The following is a 22,741-nucleotide window of genomic DNA, read 5'->3' as shown; positions in this document are numbered from 1 at the left end:
TCTTTTTTATTTCGGGCACTGTACGACTTTGTGAACTTGAGCTTGAACTTGAACTCTATGTCACTCAATCAACTTCCTTTTGTTGTTTATACCACTTTTTAAATCAACAAATAGTATGTTTTTCATAGCCTCCACTTGGTATTCGCTGAAATTATTCCATTTTCCCATGTGCTTTTGCCATTGTCATTTCACAGAAGCCTGAGCTTAAGGGCTATTAATATTGCCATGCATATTCAAAGAGGCGTAATTCTGGGAGGAGTTGGGATGGGGCAACAGGTGCGTGCACGTGCGTTACTTTTCACGCTGACCGGGATTTATGTAGCGAAAGAACATGGAAGTTGGCAAATGCACAGATTTAAGCATCTGGATTTTTTTGTGCGTAAGCACATTTCCGCTTTTGAGCTTACGCCATGTTAGAGTGTGAATTCTGCACACAGCGTTATGCATGAGGTCCCTGGTCTGTTATGTGCAGATTCAGTTCAGTAAGATATAGCAGCACTTGGACCAGTCCACAACTACAGGATGTGAAGTACAAGGAAAGACAGAAGACTTGGAATCTTTTTAGTTTTAGAATGCAGAGGTACAAAACACACAATGAATTTAGAAAGAATTCATACCCTTCTACTTTTTAAACATTTTGCTATATTGCAGCCTTGTGCTAAAATCATTTAAATAAACTTTTTCCCCCATATCAAAAAAAAACACTCAAAACCAATGAATGACAAAGAGAGAACAAGATTTTAGAAATGTTTGTAAATGTATTAAAAGTAAAAAGCTGACATATCTGCGGTGGGCTGGCGCCCTGCCAGGATTTGTTCCCTGCCTGTGTTGGCTGGGATTGGCTCCAGCAGACCCCCGTGACCCTGTAGTTAGGATATAGCGGGTTGGATAATGGATGGATGGAAGCTGACATATCACATCGACATAAGTGTTCTGACTCTTTACTCAGTACTTAGTTAAAACCCCTTTAGCAGCTATTACAGCACAGTGTCTTCATGGGTTGGACACAAATTTTGTACACTTGGATCTGGGAATTTTCTGTCATTCTTCTCTGCAGATCCTACCAAGCTCCATCAGGATGGATGGAAACCGTCGGTGGCATCTATTTTCTATGAGGGGCCAAACAGGTTTACGTGTGAACACTATTGATTTGTGAATATTTACTATCGGTTTGCGTGGGTACAATACTGGTTTCATTCATATGAACTATATTGGTTAGTGTCCGTATATTATCAGTTTGTGCATGAACTATATCCATTAGTACGTGCATACTGCTGGTTTGCATATGAACTATTTTGATTTGTGTATGTATATCACTGGTTCCAGTATGTGTATTATTCGTTTATGAGTGAACTGCATTGGTTTACGCTTGCATGTTATTGGTTTGCGTATGAACAATATTGGTTTGTGTTCTGTGTTGGTCTAACAACAGATTTCCGTATGCACTGTATTGGTTTCCTGCACACCTTATACTGATTTTATGTGGGTAACCTGTCGATTTTGTATTTGAACTCAATTGGTTGTATGTGTGTACTATGTCGGTTTCGCATATGAAACATATTGGTTCTGCGTGTGTGCCCTATTGCAACTCTGTGTATGAAATATATATCGGTTCTGTGTGCAAACTATATTGGTTGTTCACGTGATCTTCAGCAGAAATGGGTGGGGCAAGAAACAGGAACTCAAGGGCCGGTAGAGTCATGGAGTGTAAAGAGAAGTGGTTAGGAGACGCATCTACGTTTAAACGGTTACCACAGCGTTTCTCAACCCGAGTTTTCATAACAGTTTTAATCGCACCCCCTTAACATTTTTTTGAAATGTAGATGCGTATTTTATTATACCTACTTAACTTTTATAGACATTTATCTAACTCTATATTTATTGTTCTAGTATCAAAATGTAGTTTAAGTTAATTTGTTTTGGGTTCAACAGATGTTTTTTCATATTTTTGATTCTTGTTTTCTTTTTTTACACATTTTCATGCCCCCTTTTTTGTTACTTTGCGCCCCCCTTAGGGGGCCCGTCCCACAGGTTGAGAACTATTGGTTAACCATATATATTTGCGAAAGGCCTTGGTGGTAATTATTACTATTTAAAAGAATCTACCCTTGAGTCTGTAATGAACACAAGGCTAAAGTTAGGTACGTATTTGGCCATCTTCTTGTTTGGTCACATCTACATGCTTGCTTGAAACCTGCAGCTGTACTTTTTCACACAACATTTGCAAAATCAGTTACTTATTCTAAAGGCAAAATATTCAACATTTACGATTGACGTCTTTATGCAACATTACATTTAGTTACTACTAGTTAGATTTAATATGCCCAGCGACCCCGCACAGCACTGCACAGACAGGTGAAGTGACTTGCTCAGGGTCACACATAGTATACACATACAACCAATAGAGTTTAGGCACAAAATCAACAGGTTACCCACATGAAACCACTATAAGTCGTGCATGAAACCATATAGTGCATATGCAAGTCCATTGCTAGACCGACACAAAACGCAAGCCAATATTGTTCATACGCAAGCCGATAACATGCAAGTGTAAACCAATAAAGTTCACTCACAAACTAATAACAAATGTACTGGAACCAGTGATATACACACACAAATCAATATAGTTCATATGCAAACCAGTGGTATGCACATACATACGGATATAGTTCACGTACAAACCGATAATATACGGACACGAACAAATATAGTTCATATAAATGAAACCAATATTGTTCACACGCAAACCAATTAAGTATGCACACAAACCGTTAGTAAATATTCATTAACCAATAGTGTTCACACGTAAACCAATAGATTACACACAGAAATATACGATTGGGTTCACATTTAGGTTCTGGCTGGGCAACTCAAGAACATTCTCAGAGTTGTCCCTAAGCTACTCCTGTGTTGTCTTTGCTTTGTGCTTAGTGCCATCATCTTGTTAGAATTTAAACAGTCAGCCCAGTCTGAGCTTTTCAGTTACAAATATCTCAGTACTTTGCTCCGTTCAGCCTTCCCTCAACCCTGTCTAGTCTCCCAGTCCCAGTCCATGAACAGAAAATCTTGTTTCTCGCAGTCCGAGAGTCCTTAAGGTGCAAACTTCAAGCCGGCTTCCATGTATCTTTTACTAAGTGGAGTCTTTTGTCTGGCCACTCTTGTCATAAAGCGTATGTCAGGGAATGTTGTAGTGATGGTTATCCTTCTTCAAGTTTCTCCCATCCCTGACTCAGATCCTCTAAGGCTCAGCCAGAGTGACTATCGGGTTCTTGGTCATCTCTCTTACCATGGCTCCTTTTCCATGAGTGTTCAGTTTCAGAAGACTCATGATTGTTCCAGACTTATTCCATTTAAGATTAATGAAAGCAACTGTACTCTTGGTACCCTTTAATGCTGCAGGGATTTCTTAAAGCCTTACCCAGATGTGTGCCTCGACACTGTAGTGATCTGGTGCCGCTCAGATTCATACCATCAATGGGACGGTGGTTTATTTATTTTTTCAGCAGGGATTCCAGGAACGTGCCTAATCTTGGCCCGACCCACACACACTCACAGACAGTGACACGAAACAAACAAATGAATAAATAATATATTAAATGGAAAATCAAATAGAAACATCAAAAATCAGACAGCCCTCCCCTTCCCCTTTGGCAAATAAATTTTAACACAACAATCAACCACGACAATAAACGCTCATGACAATGTCCTTATACAATTCCAATGTGGCAGAAATAGATGTAATGGTATGGTGTAAAAATGACGATAATGATTCTGGGAACAGCTTCCATAATAAATGAATTAAACAGTCCTACCAGTAGTCCTGAGCAGTGAGGGGTGAGATATGCAAGAGTCCTCCCTCTGAAGACGCACAATGACTAATCCACCACTATTCACACACAAGGCAGACACGAGACAGTCCATCCATCCCAGGGCACAAATGACTTTACAGTGGTTATGTGGGACAGAACACATGGGTTACACAGAAACACAGATCTCTGCTTTGCCTGCACCTTTTCAAGTTTCCCACTGGCCTTTCTTGTCTCCAGCAGCCTTTGTGCTCATTTCAGACATCCAATGAGGGTAATCCCCTTTGGGGCTGCTGGGAAATTGAGCAATCCAGCAGTAGAACTGCTACAACACACTCCCATCTTTAAGCTCTACAGACAATTCCTTCACCCTAATGACTGTGTTTTAATTCTGATACACATTTTCAACTGTGAGACGTTCTATAACTGCGGTGGGCTGGCGCCCTGCCCAGGGATTTGTTCCTGCCTTGTGCCCTGTGTTGGCTGGGATTGGCTCCAGCAGACCCCCATGACCCTGGGTTAGGATATAGCGGGTTAGGAAATGGATGGATGGATGGATGGATGGACCTTCTATAGACAGGTGCATATCTGTCCTAATTATGATTAAATGAATTGGTTACAGGTAAACTCCTAAAAAAAAAATGTAGAAATATCTTACTGGTGATCAATGGAATGATATTCGCCAGAGATAAATTTAAAGTGTCATAGCAAAGGGTCTGAATACTTGTGCAAATGTGATATTTTGGGTTTTTTTATTATTAATAAATTTTCAAAACTGTTTTCACTTTGTCACTCTGGGGTATTGAGTGCTTCATGATGTGGGAAAAATATATTTAAATGATTTTAGCACACTGCTGCAACATAGCAAATTAGGAAAAAAGTTAAGATGTCTCAATACTTTTTGAATCCACTGCACATGATAAAAGTGTTCAGAATTATGAAGGGGAATTAGTACAGCAAGAGCCACTTTAAAATGACTATAACACAGGCACACAGATGGAAACTGGCTAAGTGTACATTTTGCTCAAACTTTGAAATGCCTTTCGCCGCTCAGACAATCATAGACATGTGTTACCATGCAGACTACTAGACAGTGGAGACCTTCAAGTCTCAATATGATATTTTGCAGAATGTAAATAAACAGAAATTGATGAGCTATGTTGGAATCATTGCTCTCTTATTATTATTTATCATTTGCTAGCTACTTGGAAAATAAGAAGTTATAACATTATTTGATACATTAATTATAAACAGAATTCTAAGCCATCCATTATTCTAGTTAACTCTGCCAAATTTTAACCTTAAAAGTATCTCCTTGTTTACTCAATTGAGCCTACCTAACCTAATTGGTACAAATTGTTTAACAAAAACAAGAAAGTCAGACATCTTCTGTAGTGGATTTAGTTATTGCTTAATAGTTGAGCAAATAAGCCAACCTACCTTTAAGGTTCTTCAAAAGGATTAGTAGACCACAAGAATGCAACTGCTACAGGCCTGCCTTGAACCAAATTTATGATCACATGACCCCTCTACACAGCTCAAAAGTTCATTTTAAAAGAGCATCAACATGCCAGAATACATGTACTGTCATAATTTCTTTCAACTGTTCCTTGGCTTTTGAAAATTATTTGAGTATGCTGTTCAGGGTTTCCAAGGCCAAGAAATCTTGTGGTTATAGTCAACTTTTGCTTTGTTTTGTATTTAATATGGTTAAAAACAATTCTAATTCTCCAGCAGCACTATTTGTTCTCCTTATGGACACTGTTATATTGTTGCGACGTGAAGCCTCATTGCTGGAAAGCAGTTCCCGGGGGCAATGATGTCACACAAAGTTTTAAAAAGCCAGTACCACACATACTTAATCATCCAAGAACCAAAATCCTTTCTACCAATTCATATTATTAAACTTTAAATTTACTACTAATGAAAATTTTTTCTGCCCTCCGATCACGGTTTACAAAGTTGTGTTTCTTGCCTCTGGTCACATGCATCCCTTCTTGGTTTTGACATACTGCTCTGTTTTCTTACTATAAGTCTTGAACTTTATTATTTAGTTATTGTCTTTCCAATTAAGAGCTGTGTGTTACTTCTGATATCTCCATGCTATCCTTTGATTCAAATTTTTTCTCAAAACTACTATTGCCTTGCACAAGCAGTACAAGTTTAAAGCCAACAACATCTTAAGTCGTCTAATTTTGCAGTTCTCACGGTCCTGAAGGCCCAGTTCAAATCTCTTGGTGAATGTTATGTTTGCTTTGTCGTATTCACTTTATGGAACTCTCTCCTTCTGGGTCTGTTTGGGAGTGTCCACCAACTGTTATAGTTCAACTTGACAAAGACAAATCTTCTTGTTATCCAAGCTTATCCGTCAATTCAGCACCCCATCTGCGTTCAGCTTGGCTCACTATCGCTAACAGCTGCTAAGGGTGTATGTAATCTAAGTCTGTAAAAATAATTAAAAAGAATATCATAAAGAGTTGGGACCCAACTGGGTAATGTCTCATTGACCCATTCTTACAAAGTCGATATGAGGACTTGGGGTGTTGATCGATGGCCAGCTGTCCTTCAGGGACCATGCTGCTACTGTCTCTTTGTACCTCTCAGATTCACCTTATGCAGCACTTTGGCCTTGTTACATCTGGACTACTGCAACTCTTTGCTGGCAGGAGTTGCTTCACACGTTTGGTGATTTTGTTCTGTCTAACTGATGTTAGCTTCTGGGCTTGAGTAACCTAGCGTTTCACTGAGCTAATCAGTTGTGGTGATCAGTTTTGTAACCTTGTCCTGTAATGTTTTCTCTCAAACAGTGACTGATGTTTACTTGAGTATGTTGACCACTTTTGTAAGTTGTTTTGGATAAAAGCATCTGCTGAGTAAATAAATGTAAATGTAAACTGAAGTCAAAGAATCCACTTTTTCACTTTTTCATTCTAGAACTGTCCTTCAATAATTAACTTTCTGAGACTGACCCTGACATCTTTTATTGACTTGTAGGTCTCATATTCCAATTGATTTCCCTTTACCCACTTTCTTATGGTCCTGTCCAAGTTCCTCCTCGTGTCATTTTCTACTAACTGTTCTATGTTTTTCATTTCATTTGATGTTTTGAGTTTATACTTTTAATAGAGTATTGTAACCTCCTTGGTTCCATAAAGCACCTTTTGAAAGTGCATGCTATTGTTGGAGATACAAGAACACTGTCTGAATGAATGATCTACCCACAGGTGTCTCAAGGCAGGACATCTTTCTCAGCCCCTCTGTCAAAGCCCCTTTGACGTAAAGTCAAATATACATATTAAATGTGAAAAGAGAATGAATGAGGACTTTTTCTGAAGCTGTTACATTAAGGGTAATAGCAGAAGTAAAATGAACTAGCCAGAATGAGCTAAAAGAGAGGCCAGCAGTGAACTGCGTTCTTAATCATGTCTGCCACAGTCCCATGTGTAACATTAGACTAAAGAACTGCATGATCTTTGAGGAGGAATAAAAATGAAAGCCCTTTTGATGAATTATCTATCAGAAGACGGTAGGAGGGGTACAGGCAAACACAGAATGATCCAGAGACTACCACACTGATTGCTTTTTAGTATAAGGTTAAAATTTGAAATATTTACTGGCAATTCTTGCCCATGTTTTTCCGAGCACAGTTTTATTTCCCAGTTGTTGTTCTTTTTTTTTATTAATATTTTCTTTTAGAGTAGTAAAAGCAATCATAAAACACATTTTTCTTTTATCCTTCCTATTGTTGACACTGGCTAGAACATTGTAAGAGTAACATTAAAATATGATGGAAATATCATCCCAGCCTTGTAAAAATGAATATTTGGAGATTACACAACCTGAAGCAGATTACAATGGAGAATTATTTCTTGTACTGTATTTGTGGGCGAAATGCTTTTCCCGATCAACAGAAGAGACGTATAACTTATCAAGGAATCAGTTTATATTTCTATGTTAAACTGGCAAAACAGATGAAAAACTCATCAAACTGGTTTAAGACACATCCCCCCAAATCCTGTCATAAAATTACAAAGAGACAGTCATAAAAAGAAGTAACACTAAATTACATTGGTTTGCCTAAATTATAAATAAAAACATACAAAACATTTATCAAGGTATATGCAAAATCTCACATCACAACAGATGCCAATAGGAAAAAAAACAAAAGACAAATAACGTTTCCAGAGGATCTTGTTTCATTTACTATAATAAAGTTTTGTTATATAAAAAAATTGAAATGAAACGTTTAACAAGATATTAAAAAATCAAAGTGAGCTGTTAATGTAAAGTTTCCATTTTCATTTATTCACTTAGCAGATGCTTTCATCCAAAGCAACTTACAGGATGTTAATGTTAGCGGAATATCGTGGTACATTAATACGACGTAACACAATGTAAGACAACACTCCTAAACCTGACTAAGTCCGCTTCAGAGTTGGAATGGGTCTGAGCTTTTCTAGTTTCATAAGGGACAAGATAGGAAACAACCCTGGACAGGACAAAAATTCATCACCAGGCTCACTCGTGGCGTACGCAAGGTCAGTTTCAAGTCACTGACTGACCTAGTGACACATCTTTTGCATGTATTATAATTACTGTCTTTCTTGTAATTTAATGACCAGAACTGCACACAGCACTCCAGACGTGGTCTTACTAATGCATTATGTAGTGTGATAGTGAATACCATGCGACATCATAAAGGTTTGGGGCAGCCACCCATATAATGTATCCGGGCTGCAAAAGTTGAAATTGTTGAACAGAGATGTTCACACAACTAATTCCAAAACAGAACTAACTTAAGACAAGAAAGATGGCGGCTTTAAAGGCCAGCTCAGGAAGTGACATCATCATCTTTAGAGCCGGAATCGGAAGTGATATCTGCAGGACCAGAAGTGATGTCATCTCTGGAGCCAGAACCGGAAGTGATATCATCTCTGTGGGCTGGAACTGGAAGTGATGTCATTGGGACCAGAAGTGATGTCATCTCTGGGGCTGGACCAGGAATTGATGTCATCGAGTGTGTCAGAACCTGGCGGGATTTCCCTGGAAAAGTCTGCAAGTAATTGAGAAAGACAGTCCACACACTCTGCCACCCCCTGGTCGGTGGTGCTATTACAATTACTCAGGACCTTTAGCTGCCTGCTACTCGCACATGTGTGACAGTAGTTTGAGCATAACATCCCCCATAAGGATAAGTGGAGAGAAAATGATGAGGATGATAAATCTAAATTGGCAAAGTATGAGTAGGTGTGAAGGTGCCATGTCATGCACGATTATTCCATGCAGTACATTGTGCATGGTGCTACTGTTATAAGTGGGTTATGGGGGATGTTTCTTCCAAATAATCTGAAATAGAAAAGTGGATGTGGAAAATATATAAAGGAATATAAACAGTCACAATTTGAACAAGGAATAATGATAATGCTAACTGCCTAAACCTAGGGTGGCACGGTGGCGCAGTGGTAGCGCTGCTACCTCGCAGTTAGGAGACCTGGGTTCGCTGGGTGCATTGGCGATCCTAAATTGGTGTGTGTGTGTCCAGGGTTTGTTCCTGCCTTGCACCCTGTGTTGGCTGGGATTGGCTCCAGGAGACCCCCGTGATCCTGTTAGGATATAGCGAGTTGGATGATGGATGACTGACTGACTAACTGCCTAAATGCAACACATCAAAAATGGAATTTCCATGTACGTATAATTTATATGTGCATTTAATTCCTTTCAGGCCTTCATGTATTAATTTTTTCCTTCTTAGTCACACATTTATAAGGTGAAAAAGTATTACGAGAAGCTTAAAATGAAATAAAAACAGCAACCTGCTTATTGCATAAGCATTCAACACCAGTGCTCTGGCAGTCCTAGATAATTTCAGGTTGCTTTAATGAACCCTGCATTGAGTGACATCAGTCTGTGTGCAATAAAAGGATGAAATCACCTGCCTGGTTTGTATCATTCATCAGGGAGTTAAAAAAATAGATGAAGATCAAAGGAATGTATTTATCATGAGGCTTTGATCAGTAAAAGGCTTTAAAAATTTTAGACATTAGGAATGTCACAGAAAGCCCTGCAGAACATATCAGCCTAGTCAACACCTACAAGTAACTTTACAAATGCAAGGAGTTCTTTGAGGTCATCTAGTTAAAGACTATCTACGTGGCCCCAAATATATCTTACAGAAGAACTTGTGCCAGATAAGCTTGGACAGCAGTTGTTACAAACTGGGACACCCTTATAAAAAATGTCAGTCCGTCATTGTCCAACCCGCTATATTCTAACAGAGGGTCATGGGTGTCTGCTGGAGCCAATCCCAGACAGCACAGGGCGCAAGGCAGGAACAAACCCTGGGCAGGGCGCCAGCCCACCGCAGGGCACACACACACACACCAGGGACAATTAAGGATCATCAATGCACCTAACCTGCACCCAGAGCAAACCCAAGCAGACACGGGGAGAACATACAAACTCTGCGCAGAGAGGACCTGGGAAGTGAACCCAGGTCTCCTTACTGCGAAGCAGCAGTGCTACCACTGCGCCACCGTGCTGCCCTATAAAAAATGTTCTTGGGAGAGAAATATTTTTTCTCCTGCTACCTTGCTTTGAGTTCTTGAAGGAGTCTTATGCTAGGGGACATTAATAAATGGGCATTTTCTGCTTACAATTTTAATTCAAGTTAATATGATTTTAAGTGCATCACTATGTCATTTTGTAGTCTCTGAATTTTGGCATTGTGTTCTTAGGATACACTACTCACCCAGGGGCCACTATGTGTCACGTCACCAATGCTCAGCTTTATAACCCTTTGCGGTATCTAAGTTTTCAAATTTATCCCCTCAAAAACTTCACTCTTGTTCTCTTAGTACTTTATAACTTCTGGTTCACAACTCATTGTCTTCCACTTCTCAGCTCTGCAAGCAGTTTTAGCGTCTCAGATTTGGTGACAATCTGTCTTCTGGCTAATGACTCCTGGCAAGCCTTATTTCTTCTTCGCTTATGATCTCACTCTTTGGTTTTTGACTGACGTTTCTTTGAGTTATTATTTTCGTGAGCATATGTGCATCTTCTGGTCCAGTCCACACCATTCTTGTGGTTACTCACATACCCTTTTCTCAGCAGACAAGTCAGCGAGGGTGACTGGAACTAAAAGTGAAAATGGACTCTGTGCATGCTGTGGTCCAGCAAATCCTCTTTGTGGATACTCGTACCTGGAATAACAGCAATGGCCAACTAACCAAACTAATCTTACAATCCAAGCTGCTATACACTTTAAATATCAATAAAGGCAGAGAAACTGTACAGATGTTGTTTTCATAGAACATGTGGACAATTCAAACATCTATCCATCCTTCCTATTTACTTCATTATAGGAAGACTTACACCATCACAGGAGACTAAGGACTACCCCATTTGTATGCCGTGCCACTCCATCTCATGGAAAACTTACTTACTCAGAGCAGAACAACCTAGAAACACCACTAACATTCTTGACAATGTATGTGAGAGAAAGCTGGAGAAAAATTGTGGGCCCACATGGACAGTATTCAAGCTCCACACTGGAGACTCGTCACTACCAACTGTCAGACAGTATTCAGAAGCCACTAAGCAGGCTAACAGAATGTTATGTTATATAGCACAATGAAGGATGCACAAGTCAAAGGAGTTTATGTTGAAACTCATCTGGAGTACTGTGTATAGTTTCATTCTCCAGATTACATAAAGTCCAGAGAAGAGCGACTAGGCAGATACCAGGGCTACAGGGGATGAGTTATGAGGAAAGATTAAAAGAGGTGAGACTTTTCAGTTTAAGAAAAAGAAAATTAAGAGGAGACATGATTGAAGTGTTTAAGATTTCAAAGGAAATTAGTACAGTGGATCGAGAGTGTTACTTTAAAATGAGTTCATCAAGAACACGGGGGCACAGTTAGAATCTGTTAAGGGTAAATTTCACACAAACGTTAGGAAGTTTCTCTTTACACAGACAACGACAGACACTAGGAATAAGCTACCGAGTAGTGTGGTAGACAGTAAGACTTTAGGGACTTTCAAAACTTGACTTTATGTTATTTTGGAAGAATGAAGTGGATAGGACTGGCGAGCTTTATTGGGATAAATTTGCCTGTTCTCATTTAGATTATTCTAACGGACAAATAGAGATGTCTAAGGCAAGAATGGCTAAAACTGCAAAGCAGCTACACTAACCATTACACCACTCTCTAGCCCACAATTAATGTATTTTAAATTGTAGCTTTGTTCAATTCCATTTGTTGGTCGAGCTTGCAATCTGTTCCTGACTTTGAATGGCTTGTTGTTTCCTAAAGGCTTACTTTACATGCAGGATGTTCATTCTTAAATATGATTAATATTGCTGAAATGTACAAAAGATTCCACCTTTTAAAACACAGTTTAATATCTGCATTTTAGCATCTCAGTCTTGCATTTTGCAAATCATAAAGTCCTTTATGACTCCTAATCTGTTTCCTTTGTTTAAAGAGGATTTGCATCAAAACAAAGCAGCCTGCCTGAAACTTGAAATCCTCTTGAAATCCCTTTTTAGTCTCAGTTCATAATCATGGATGCTGCCAGAGCCAACTTCTCTCGGTACATGTTAATTACTGTTTAGAATTGTTAACCCAAACACTCACAATGTGACCTGCAGAATCTTGATTAAAGTCTGTATCATTTGCTAAAACCGTATATTGTTCTTTATATTCCCCTGGTTTTGCATATTACCTAATTACTGCATTTAGCATGTATTTATCTTTGGCAGTAAACCTGCCAATTAACCTCTCAAGACGTAACATGCTAGAAATAGTTTTGAAAAAAAAGAAAAATGCCAATTTTAGACAGTAAGGCGACAAATTAAGATCTCACAATCAATGTGTTGACATTGTGAAAAGAGCAGATGCTACCTGCTTAGATGAAACTGTCAGCTGTACTCTTTTGGTACCAGCATGAAACTCATTTAAACTCCTTTTTTAACATATGTGCAGAAACTGAACTGAGTGAAAAAGATTCCAAATATTCAATACACATATGTATGCGCTAGAACGAAAAGGAGAAGCTGTGATTGGTCATGTCACGTTGTGTTTTATAGGTGGAAACTATTTATTGATTATACTGTAGTAGTTTTACTGCACTCTCCAGTGGCTTAACTGTCACTGATAAGCTGCTCACGCGTGAGCACATGCGTGCGTTCACTTGTATTAGTTAATTACTCAGGAAGAGTTTTTTTACTACCTATAAACCATTTTGTACTCTCTCCAGCCCCATTGTAAACTGCAAGAATAGCCAAGGTATTTTTAAAATTTATAAAAAAAAGGCTTTACTTTAGAATGAAATTTTATGGAGCAAATTAATATATACACTGAAAAAAATGTCAATGTCAATTTATTTATATAGCACATTTACAACAACATAGGAATGCTGTGGCCAAAGTGGTTTACAATAATAGAATTAAAGAAAAACATACAATTAACATGAATAACATAAATAGAAATAAAATAAATGAACATAAATAAAATAAATAATAAATAGAAGTAATGTTACTTAATCACAATGAGGAAACCATCAGTATTACTGAAGGTCACAGAATGAAAGTGAATAGAAATGAGTCTTTAATCTCATTTTGAACAGTTCAATTGTAGACGACTCCTTTATGTAATGAGGTAGAGAGTTCCACAGGCAAGGAGCAGCAGCTGCAAAAGCCCTGTCCCCCTTAGTTTTACACTTGGTACGAGGGACAACAAGAGACAACTGACCAGAAGATCTAAGCACTCTGGATGGCTGGTGTAAAACACACAATTCAGATAAATAGGCAGGAGCGAGCCCATGTAAAGATTTAAAAACTAGCAACAAGATTTTAAAATCAATTCAAAAACTGACAGGCAGCCAGTGTAAAGAAGCTAATATTGGAGAAACAGAATCAGACTTTCTTTCCCCAACCAGAAAGCGAGCGGCAGCATTCTGGACCAACTGTAACCTGTGTATCAGGGATTTGCTAATTCCAGAATACAGCAAGTTGCAGTAATCAAGGCGAGAAAAGATAAAAGCATGAGTAGCTTTCTCAAGATCCCTAGAAGATAAAAACGGCTTGATCTTACCTAATAGACAAACCTGGAAAAAGCAACTTTTGACTACAGAATTAACTTGTTTCTCAAAAGAGAAGTTACTGTCAAAGATAACACCAAGATTGCGGACTTGAGGTTTGCAAAAGACAGAGAAAGAGCCGAGAAGTCCAAGACCAATTTGGGCTTTAGCTGATGGACCCACTATAAGCACCTCCATTTTGTTTTGATTCAGATCAAGAAAATTATTAGCCATCCAGGATCTTAGTTCCGAAACACAGTTGTGCAGTTGATTTATAGCAGAGTTGCAGATGGCATGTCACATTAAAATGAAAAAATATGTACATAGGTTGCACATAATATATTTTTTTTTATCAAAAATAATTTAATTATGCTTAATGCACTAAATTAATATATGCTGAAACAACATTATATTTTTATATAAAATGATTGAAACATTTTCCTTCTCTGTTAAATTAATTATATTATGTTAAATGAACATGTCAATGAAGGATAATATTATAACAATTATTTTATAAACTTTTAAAAAAATGCATCTCACCAAGTTGCTTAGCGATAACCTTTTTAGGCTGTCAATTGTACTTGTTCCAGTATCATTTTATAGTTCATGTTCAAAGTTATTAATAATAAATAAACAGGTTTGCTTATACCAAAACCAGTTGTTTTGGTAAAAACAATACAAACCAACAAAAATACAAAAGATTAGTATTCAAAACAACAACAATATTTATTTATGTAGCACATTTTCATACAAGTGCTTTACAGGATGAATAAAAAGAAAAAAGACAAAATACTGTATAGAAAAAATAAAGTTAGGCAATAATAATTAACGTAGAATAAAAGTAAGGTCCGATGGCCAGAAAGGAGTCAAAAAAACAAAAAAAATAAAATCTGCAGGGGTTCCGAAGCCACAAGACCACCCAGCCCTCTCTAGGTTTTCTACGTAACATAAATGACCTCAATCAGTCCTCATTGTATTCAGGGTTCTCATGGAAGAACTTAATGATGACGGTCGTGTGGACTTCTGGCCTTCATTCCATCAATGTAGGGGCATCATGGTGCTTTAATCAGGTGGTGGTGGTGCAGATCGCCACCACAGAAAACTGGAAAAAGACCAGCAGAGAAAGTAGGGATTAGTAAAGATTACAGATCCACCATGAATGATAATGATAATTAAATGCATATACAGAGTATCAAGATTAAACTAAAATGTAGCTATGAGAACGCCATGTTAAAATAATGTGTTTACAACAGTGTTTTAAACTGCTCCACTGTATTAGCCTGGTAAATTTCTGTCAGTAAGCTATTCCAGATTTTAAGTGCATAACAGCAGAACGCCACCTTACCACTTCTTTTAAGTTTAGCAGACACTCATTTGAAGATCTAAGGTTACGATTTAGAGTGTAAGGTGTAAGACATTCTGAAATATAAGATGGAGTGAGATTATTTAAGGCTTTGTAAACCATAAGCAGTGGTTTAAAGTTAATTCTAAATGACACAGGTAACCAATATAGTGACATCAAAACTGGAGAGAAGTGCTCGGATTTTCTTTTCGTAGTTAAGATTCTGGCAGCTGCATTCTGCACTCGTTGCGATTGATTGATGTCTTTTTTTGGTGGTCCTGAGAGGAGTGCGTTACAGTAATCTAGTCAACTAAAAACAAAAGCGTGAACTAATTTCTCAGTTAGAAAGTTGTAAGAGGCCTAACATTTGCTATATGTATTAGGTGAAAAAATGCTATCCTAGTAATCTGATTAATATGTGATTTTAAATTTAGGTCAGAGTCAATAGTTACTCCTAAATTCTTTACCTCTGTCTTGACTTTTAATCCTAATGCATCAAGTTTATTTCTAATACTATATCAATTTTTGCCAATCACTAAGATTTTTGTTGTCTCCTTATTTAGTTTCAGACAATTACTACTCATCCATTCAGAAAAACAAGTAAGACATTGTGTCAATGAACTAAGAGAGTCGGGTCATCAGATGCATTTGATAAATTACGATTTGGAGGGTGAAATGTACAAGAGTTATACAAGAACACTGCTTCTTTGGCTGTGCCTGAATGCCATGACTAATGTATAACTAAATATGAACATAAACTGCACCTTGGAGAGATTGTTATATTATAAAACACATTTATTTTATATTTATGCAACTGTATATATTATAGAATAAATGTTAAATATTAGTAAAATATAAAGGGCAAAAATTGCTGCTTGGCACCTTCTTTCACAAAATAATTTTTTGTTTTTTTATTTTCAAACAAGCAAATTCAGCAACTGCATTGTATTGTGTTCAGGGGTATTATTTATTTGTCTGTATTAATAGTATTTATCTGGTTATGATAATACTAATTAACAGCAATGCTGAAAGTAGTTGACCCGTGACGAAAGTCAGAACTTTTTTTTTTCTCAAGTACGTAAATGTACCCGTACTAAGCGAGTAAATCTAGACAACTTAATAGTATCTTTACTGACATGTGACGGTAGTTAGTGAGGACAGTTTGATAAAACATTAACAGAAAATACAAAAGAAAAACGCAAAAAGGAGTAACATCAGTCTGTGTGATTAAGTGTTTTAAATAAAAATCTGAATATTTCTTGTGTGTGTGTGTTTAATCTATTTATTCATTTGTTCTGAATTTTATTTCACTAACCTTTGGCTCTTAACCGGCGTCAATAACACAAACTCACAATTTGTTGCTTACATGGGCTTGCTCCTGCCTCTTTATCTGAATTGTGTGTTTTACACCAGCCATCCAGAGTGCTTAGATCTTCTGGTCAGTTGTCTCTTGTTGTCCCTCGTACCAAGTGTAAAACTAAGAGGGACAGGGCTTTGGCAGCTGCTGCTTCTCGCCTGTGGAACTCTGCTGACAATGAATCCGCTTGATGCATACAGTATTAATTTCCAGTGAGGACTAAATAGGACTATTTTGACTTCTACCTAAATGACAACAAGAAATTATAGTACATCCCACAAGATTCAATAAATTAAACGTGATCGAGTTATGTTCAAAAGTGGAACATAAACAATACATGTAATATAAGGTAAATAGATTTTTGTAAAAGTAACAACCTGCCGTCTCCCTTTTTTCAGTGTTTGTGAAGAAATTACTTTGACCTGAAAAATACCAAACCTATCTTTTAATTAGCATTTAGGGTGACTGTTAGCAGACAATGCAGCCCAATTGCTTTGTGTTTTATGGTGGAAATGAGAAAGAGTCTTGTGTCCAAACGTTAGCATAAGCCATCACACACCACTCTTGACATTCTTGAATTTTAAAGAATTCTCAGCCAGCCTGCAATGAAAGTAATGTGAAACAGTGAGGCGGTCAGCATGCTGTTGGTGTAAATGGTGGTCTATTAGGTCACACCTATTTTTTCAATTTGTTTTCGTTAATTTGGCATATGTAAGACATATTCCGCCTAGATATCTGTACATACTTTTACCAGATTTACCCTGCTTGTACAATTAATTTAAACAGTCAAACAAAAAAAAAACGTTCAGATAAAACTCAAAATTTCAACTCTCTCACTAGACGCAGTGTGACTCTACCCTTCAAATTTGTGCAGTATGTGCTGCGTTCTGAGCCTATATCCTTTCATCCACAATAATATTTAATTCAAGCTGTTCAAACATAATCTAATATGATATATCATTAAGTAAAAATCATCAATAACAGGAATTAAATTGTCTGAACCAACTGCAAAGATTAAAACTGGGAAGCTTTGCTGGACTTTCTGTACTTACAAAGACCTACCTTATATATGCCAAACACTTTTCTATGAAAAAATATGAAACAAAAGAGCTCAGTTTATGCATTGATGCATTATCTTTATTTTATGCTCAAGCACAGAAGAGTGGTGTCAGAAAAACAAAACGTTACTTATTGAACTTACAGCATTTATCTGTCTTATGCTACTCTTCTATATGACTGCTTTTGTGCATATTTGTTTGCAGGTGCTATTAAAGTCAATAGAAAATAACAAACAGCATAGAGGAAAAAACAATAGATGTATATATTATTAGACATAGATTATCAGCACTTCTGGCAATGTAGAAATTCTGATATTGACTCTCAGGGGTCTTTAGAATTTTACACCTGAAAGGTTTTTATTTTACTTGCAAAAATTGCTTTCAAGGGTCTTGAGTGAAGTATGTAAGTGTGAAACGTGAATAAGTAATAATCTACTGAATATCATGTTATGCACTGTAATCATTTATTTTGGTAGAGTTAAAATTTGCATTTAATTATTTAATATATAGTGTTATTAAAATCACAAATGCATGAAAAAAAAAATACCAGAGCAACCGTACAGGTAATACTAGAAATTATTCATGAATAGAAGTTAGCTGAATGCGGCCAAGTTACAAAACAAGAAATCAAGATTTTTCAATTTACAAGTGAAGTATCTAGTTCAAAGAATTAGAAGAAATAATGACTTAAAGTTCTGTTAAAGGATCGACCAACAGTTGTTCACAAATTGCTTACAACAACTTCAGCAAAAGTGCAGTCAATTTTGAGCATTTTTCAGGCACATTTGAATATTCCGGAATTCTGTGGTTTAGTGGTTCAAAGGTTAATACATAACAACTACCAAGCACTCCCCTTCGCGCCTCCAACCTCCACCCTTAGCAGGATAGACTAAAACTATACAAAACACTAGTAATCATTCATCTGGGACTATGTGTGCAGTTCTTGGACTCAATAGTCCAGGGAAGAGTGACTAGACTAATTATGGGACTAACACGTATTAATGTGAGGAGAAACTGAAAGAGCTTTTCTTTTTGAACATTTCTAGTTTAAGCAAAAAGAAATTAAGAGGTGACAAGTATGACAGCCGAGCTGCCTTGCTCCTAGAACCCGGGACCGTCAATAGTCGCATAGTGATTGAGCAAGGGCAATAACAGCAGAAACAGGCAAGAGTACAGTGTGAATGAGCAATAAAAATAGTCAGAGTGCAAAATAATGCAGCACAGGTCATCTAAATAAATAAATAAAATATGTTCATGAAAACAGTGTATAAAAAGGTATAATGTCATAAATATACTACACCACTTAAACTCCTTCAGCCTCACATTTATGATGGTGCCCTTAGTTGTTCCAGCCTCCAATGGATCAGTAAACAGTGACCACCACATCACCTTCTTTCCAACGAGTACAGCCAACGATGAATGCCACGCCCCACTGAGACCAATGTAGTGTGGCGGTACTGTGAGGACCGCCAGATTTCAGCCAGATATTTGGCAAGAGTTAGGTGAATAGGGATTGACTTATCAATTGTATTTGATGGAATAAGCTCTTTATGTCAAAATTGCACTTATGTTATCCTCGGGATCCCGTTGGTTGTCTGAGTTCGAGGATCCTGAGGGAAGGTTTCTAGCTTACAAATCCACTCTCTCTCTCTCTCTCTGACTCTGGTGCCCTTCGGCTGAATTACATCAAGGATCCCCTTTACAACTACAGTTACATTTCCCAAAATGGCCTGAGGAGATTTATTAATATTACTAGTGTGAAGGTCTTGCTTTGTCCCACTGGTTCTTACACCATTCTGTGCCATTTTTGTTTAACTTGTAGCCCCCCCTAAACATACAAATGTTTATGATATGTATTTAAAGTGCATAGTGTTAACCTCATAAAGCAAAGGAATAGTTGATAAAAATGTGGCTTTTACTCCACCTTAGTAATTTTGAAGTATTAACAATACACAAAAGTAAATCTGAACATCCAGCAAACTCTGGTGCAACGTCGGAACACTTTGTTCATCTGTTGATTTGTTTCTTCCAGGTCTCCACAATGGAGCAAGAATGAACAGAGAGCGGCTGAAAGAAAAGCATGAACTGGAGGTTTATTGAGGTCGTCTACTTCCTGTTTATATGGGACCATATAACAGTAGAGTCTTCCCACCAGGAACCATCTATTGCAGAGCACCATGTCTCCAAACAATTTGATTGGCTTATCTCAGACCGGGGGCCCTTCCACCATTCTCGGGGCTATTTATCCTTTGTGGAAAGATTTCGTCAAGGATTTACAACCAGATATAAAATATATAGGTAAACGATTTCATTCTAATATATATTTGGTTTTCTTTTTGAATAACACTAAGATGTTGATGTGACATGTTGATCTTATAATTTTGCAATTTTAGTTTTTTATTAATGTATTGTTTAAAGTATACTGACATTAGAAAATGAACTTACTGGTATCAGGGATGTGTGTATGATATTCTCTGATGTGTAGTGTAATAAAAAAATATATATATTTTATGAAAATGTTCTGGGAGCTATCTATCTTATAAAGCAGCCACTGAGATTAGACACTTCTTCTATGATAATTTAGTTTCTCACATAAGGTAATGATGATGACATTATCCCATTGTTATCTAGTATCTGCATCTGCAGTCTACTCTGTGCTAGCTATTAACTAATGTTCTCATGTAATGTAAAATTTCTTATTATGGTACACTTAATAACTACCCGAAGAAACATTTTCATTAGTACACTGCTATCTCTAAAAACGTAAATTTCTCTCAGAAGAGCGAAGTAATTTCATATATTACTTACTGCTTCATAGTCATTGTTCAGACTCACTGGGGCCTAGATCATCTACTTTATCGACTTTGTGCAAAACATTCTACAACAAGGGACAAAATAATTTAAAATGAAATTCAGTTATAATACTTTTACAGCTTCAGGGTGCTCTAATAAGCAATTGCTTAAAAAATCCAAAACCCTATTTTTAAAAATTGAATACAATCTGAACTGCAATATAAAGTATGCAAATCTGACTGGTAAGAAAATGATAATTTGGACAAAAAAAAGGAATGTTAAGGAAAAACTGTAAAAAATATATTGACTATGGGACATATAGTGTGAAAATATGATAAATGAAGTAAGAGTCAATTTTTATCTGATGGAAACACAACCACTTTGCCTGCTGTTTTTACACTTCCCCTTATTATTTCTATTTCTTATTTGTGCTGGTGTTTAAGATTATTTTTGATGATCTTTTGTTCATCTCATTTTATATTTCAATCTTTTTTGTCACTTCTGGTTACTTGGAGAAGCTCTGCCATTACCTGGTGATCACAGTATGTGTCAGCTTGTAACATAATGAACACCATCTTTCTTAAGGCTGAGAGACTGCCTTTGTCTCTCATCTAACGTAAAATAAATATAAAGGAACAACTCTCATAAGAAAATGAATTGAAAGAAATTTTGAACTTTACTTGTTTTTGAATAAGAGTTTTCGTTGGCACCTAAAAAGGCAAGTTCATTGACCATATTGAACCATGCCTATTAAACATTTTTACATTCTGTGTTTATTATACTTACACCACTCAGTTCTTTAATGGAGATGCGCTTTCTTCTTGCAGATAAATGTATCTGCTGGTCACAATCACCTGCACATAATGGTGTTTTTGGCGAGAAATAGTATTAGCGTGTTGTACCGTATTAGCCATTGTGAATGTGGTGGGAAGTCAAGCAAAATTACACCTTTTATTGGCTATTTATAAATTTTGCAATATGCAAGCTTTTGAGGCAACTCAGACCCCTTCTTAAGGCAAAATTATAATACAGAAACTGCAGTTCCCTGTGTTTATATAGACACCTGGACAGAAACAACATTGGAAAACCTTTAAGTGATTTTAAATTTTAAACTTTAAGTGATCCCTTGGGGATTAATAAAGTATCTATCTATCTATCTATCTATCTATCTATCTATCTATCTATCTATCTATCTATCTATCTATCTATCTATCTATCTATCTATCTATCTATCTTAATAAGACCTCTTCAGGCTAAAATCATTTAGCAAGAGAGGAGAACAGTGTATAGGCAAGATCTTTGGATGGGGTAACTGTCCAACAAAGTCTTTTGACGTTTCTGATGAGTTTTTCAGTACAATGTGGGTCTGTATTCAGCTTGTCTGTAGCGAGGAATAGAAATGCACAGAGAGTTGTGCTGGAATATTTGTCATTAAGTCAAATTAAGATTAAGTCCGTTCACTGCGAGTGTTGGGCTCTGTCACGGCCGTACCTTGTCATCGTTCCTGGTTATGGGTTTCATGGACAGGATATCAGCGTTTACTAAATATTGATTTGCATTTCCAGTTTTACCAGTGTACTGAGAACTTGATATTGTTGACACTGTGCCTTGGTGACTTATCATTGTCATCACAAAATATGATGTTAGGTCATAGTGTGATTTTTGATGGCATTATTTGGCTAACATTTTATTCACTGTTGATGTGGGAGGCCTAATCCGTTGGTAATGTAGAACCACAGTGTCTCCACCCCGCTCCCTCACATGAGGTTAAACTGGATGTTTATAAGTTTGTTGGGTTATTACTGTTGCAAGTACAGAGTAATAGTGAAAATCTGTGTGCCAACACATGGTACGTAATGTAGTAGAGATGATTTTCATTTGATGGCACGGAAATTACCACACCTTGGATTTGAAAAAGGGTCATGCCCTCTTCATTAAACCAACTTCATCCTGAAAAGTTTACCCAGCTTTGAAATGCTAATAGTGGTGCAATTGTCCATAATAAGCTCTGCAACACTGACATTTAAAATGATGATAATGCTGTTGGTCTAGACAGACAGCTCCAGTTAAGAGGCTGCAATTGCTTATATCTAAGTAAATGATGATAATAAAAGTATACATGGGAACATTTTAATAAAGAGAGTGGATTTTATTGGGAAACTCTAACCTTTGAACATCTTTGAACAACTCGTGTTTTGAAACATGATGATGTCATAAATTTACAGTGCATTTTTAGTCTTAATAAAATGAATACATGTGAAAAAAATGAAATTGCTTTATGGCAGCTCAATATAAGAAGTGAATA

At 37.0% G+C, this 22,741-nt stretch overlaps 1 protein-coding gene across 2 annotated transcripts in view; it reads left to right on the top strand.

Moving 5' to 3' along the window:
* The window catches only part of brinp1 (bone morphogenetic protein/retinoic acid inducible neural-specific 1), a 621,084-nt gene that overhangs the window by 142,917 nt on the left and 455,426 nt on the right, over positions 1-22,741 (top strand). For both annotated transcript variants that reach the window (XM_039762747.1, XM_039762748.1), the window contains exon 2: positions 19,676-19,941. In XM_039762747.1, the coding sequence (XP_039618681.1) occupies positions 19,724-19,941 (218 nt within the window). In that variant the 5' untranslated portion in view covers positions 19,676-19,723. The remainder of the gene's footprint in view (positions 1-19,675; positions 19,942-22,741) is intronic.

Source organism: Polypterus senegalus, chromosome 9 (assembly GCF_016835505.1).
Source record: "Polypterus senegalus isolate Bchr_013 chromosome 9, ASM1683550v1, whole genome shotgun sequence".
Classification (NCBI taxonomy): domain Eukaryota; kingdom Metazoa; phylum Chordata; class Cladistia; order Polypteriformes; family Polypteridae; genus Polypterus; species Polypterus senegalus.
The sequence above is the reverse complement of the archived record's forward strand: the minus strand, read 5'-3'. Positions and strand labels throughout refer to the sequence as shown.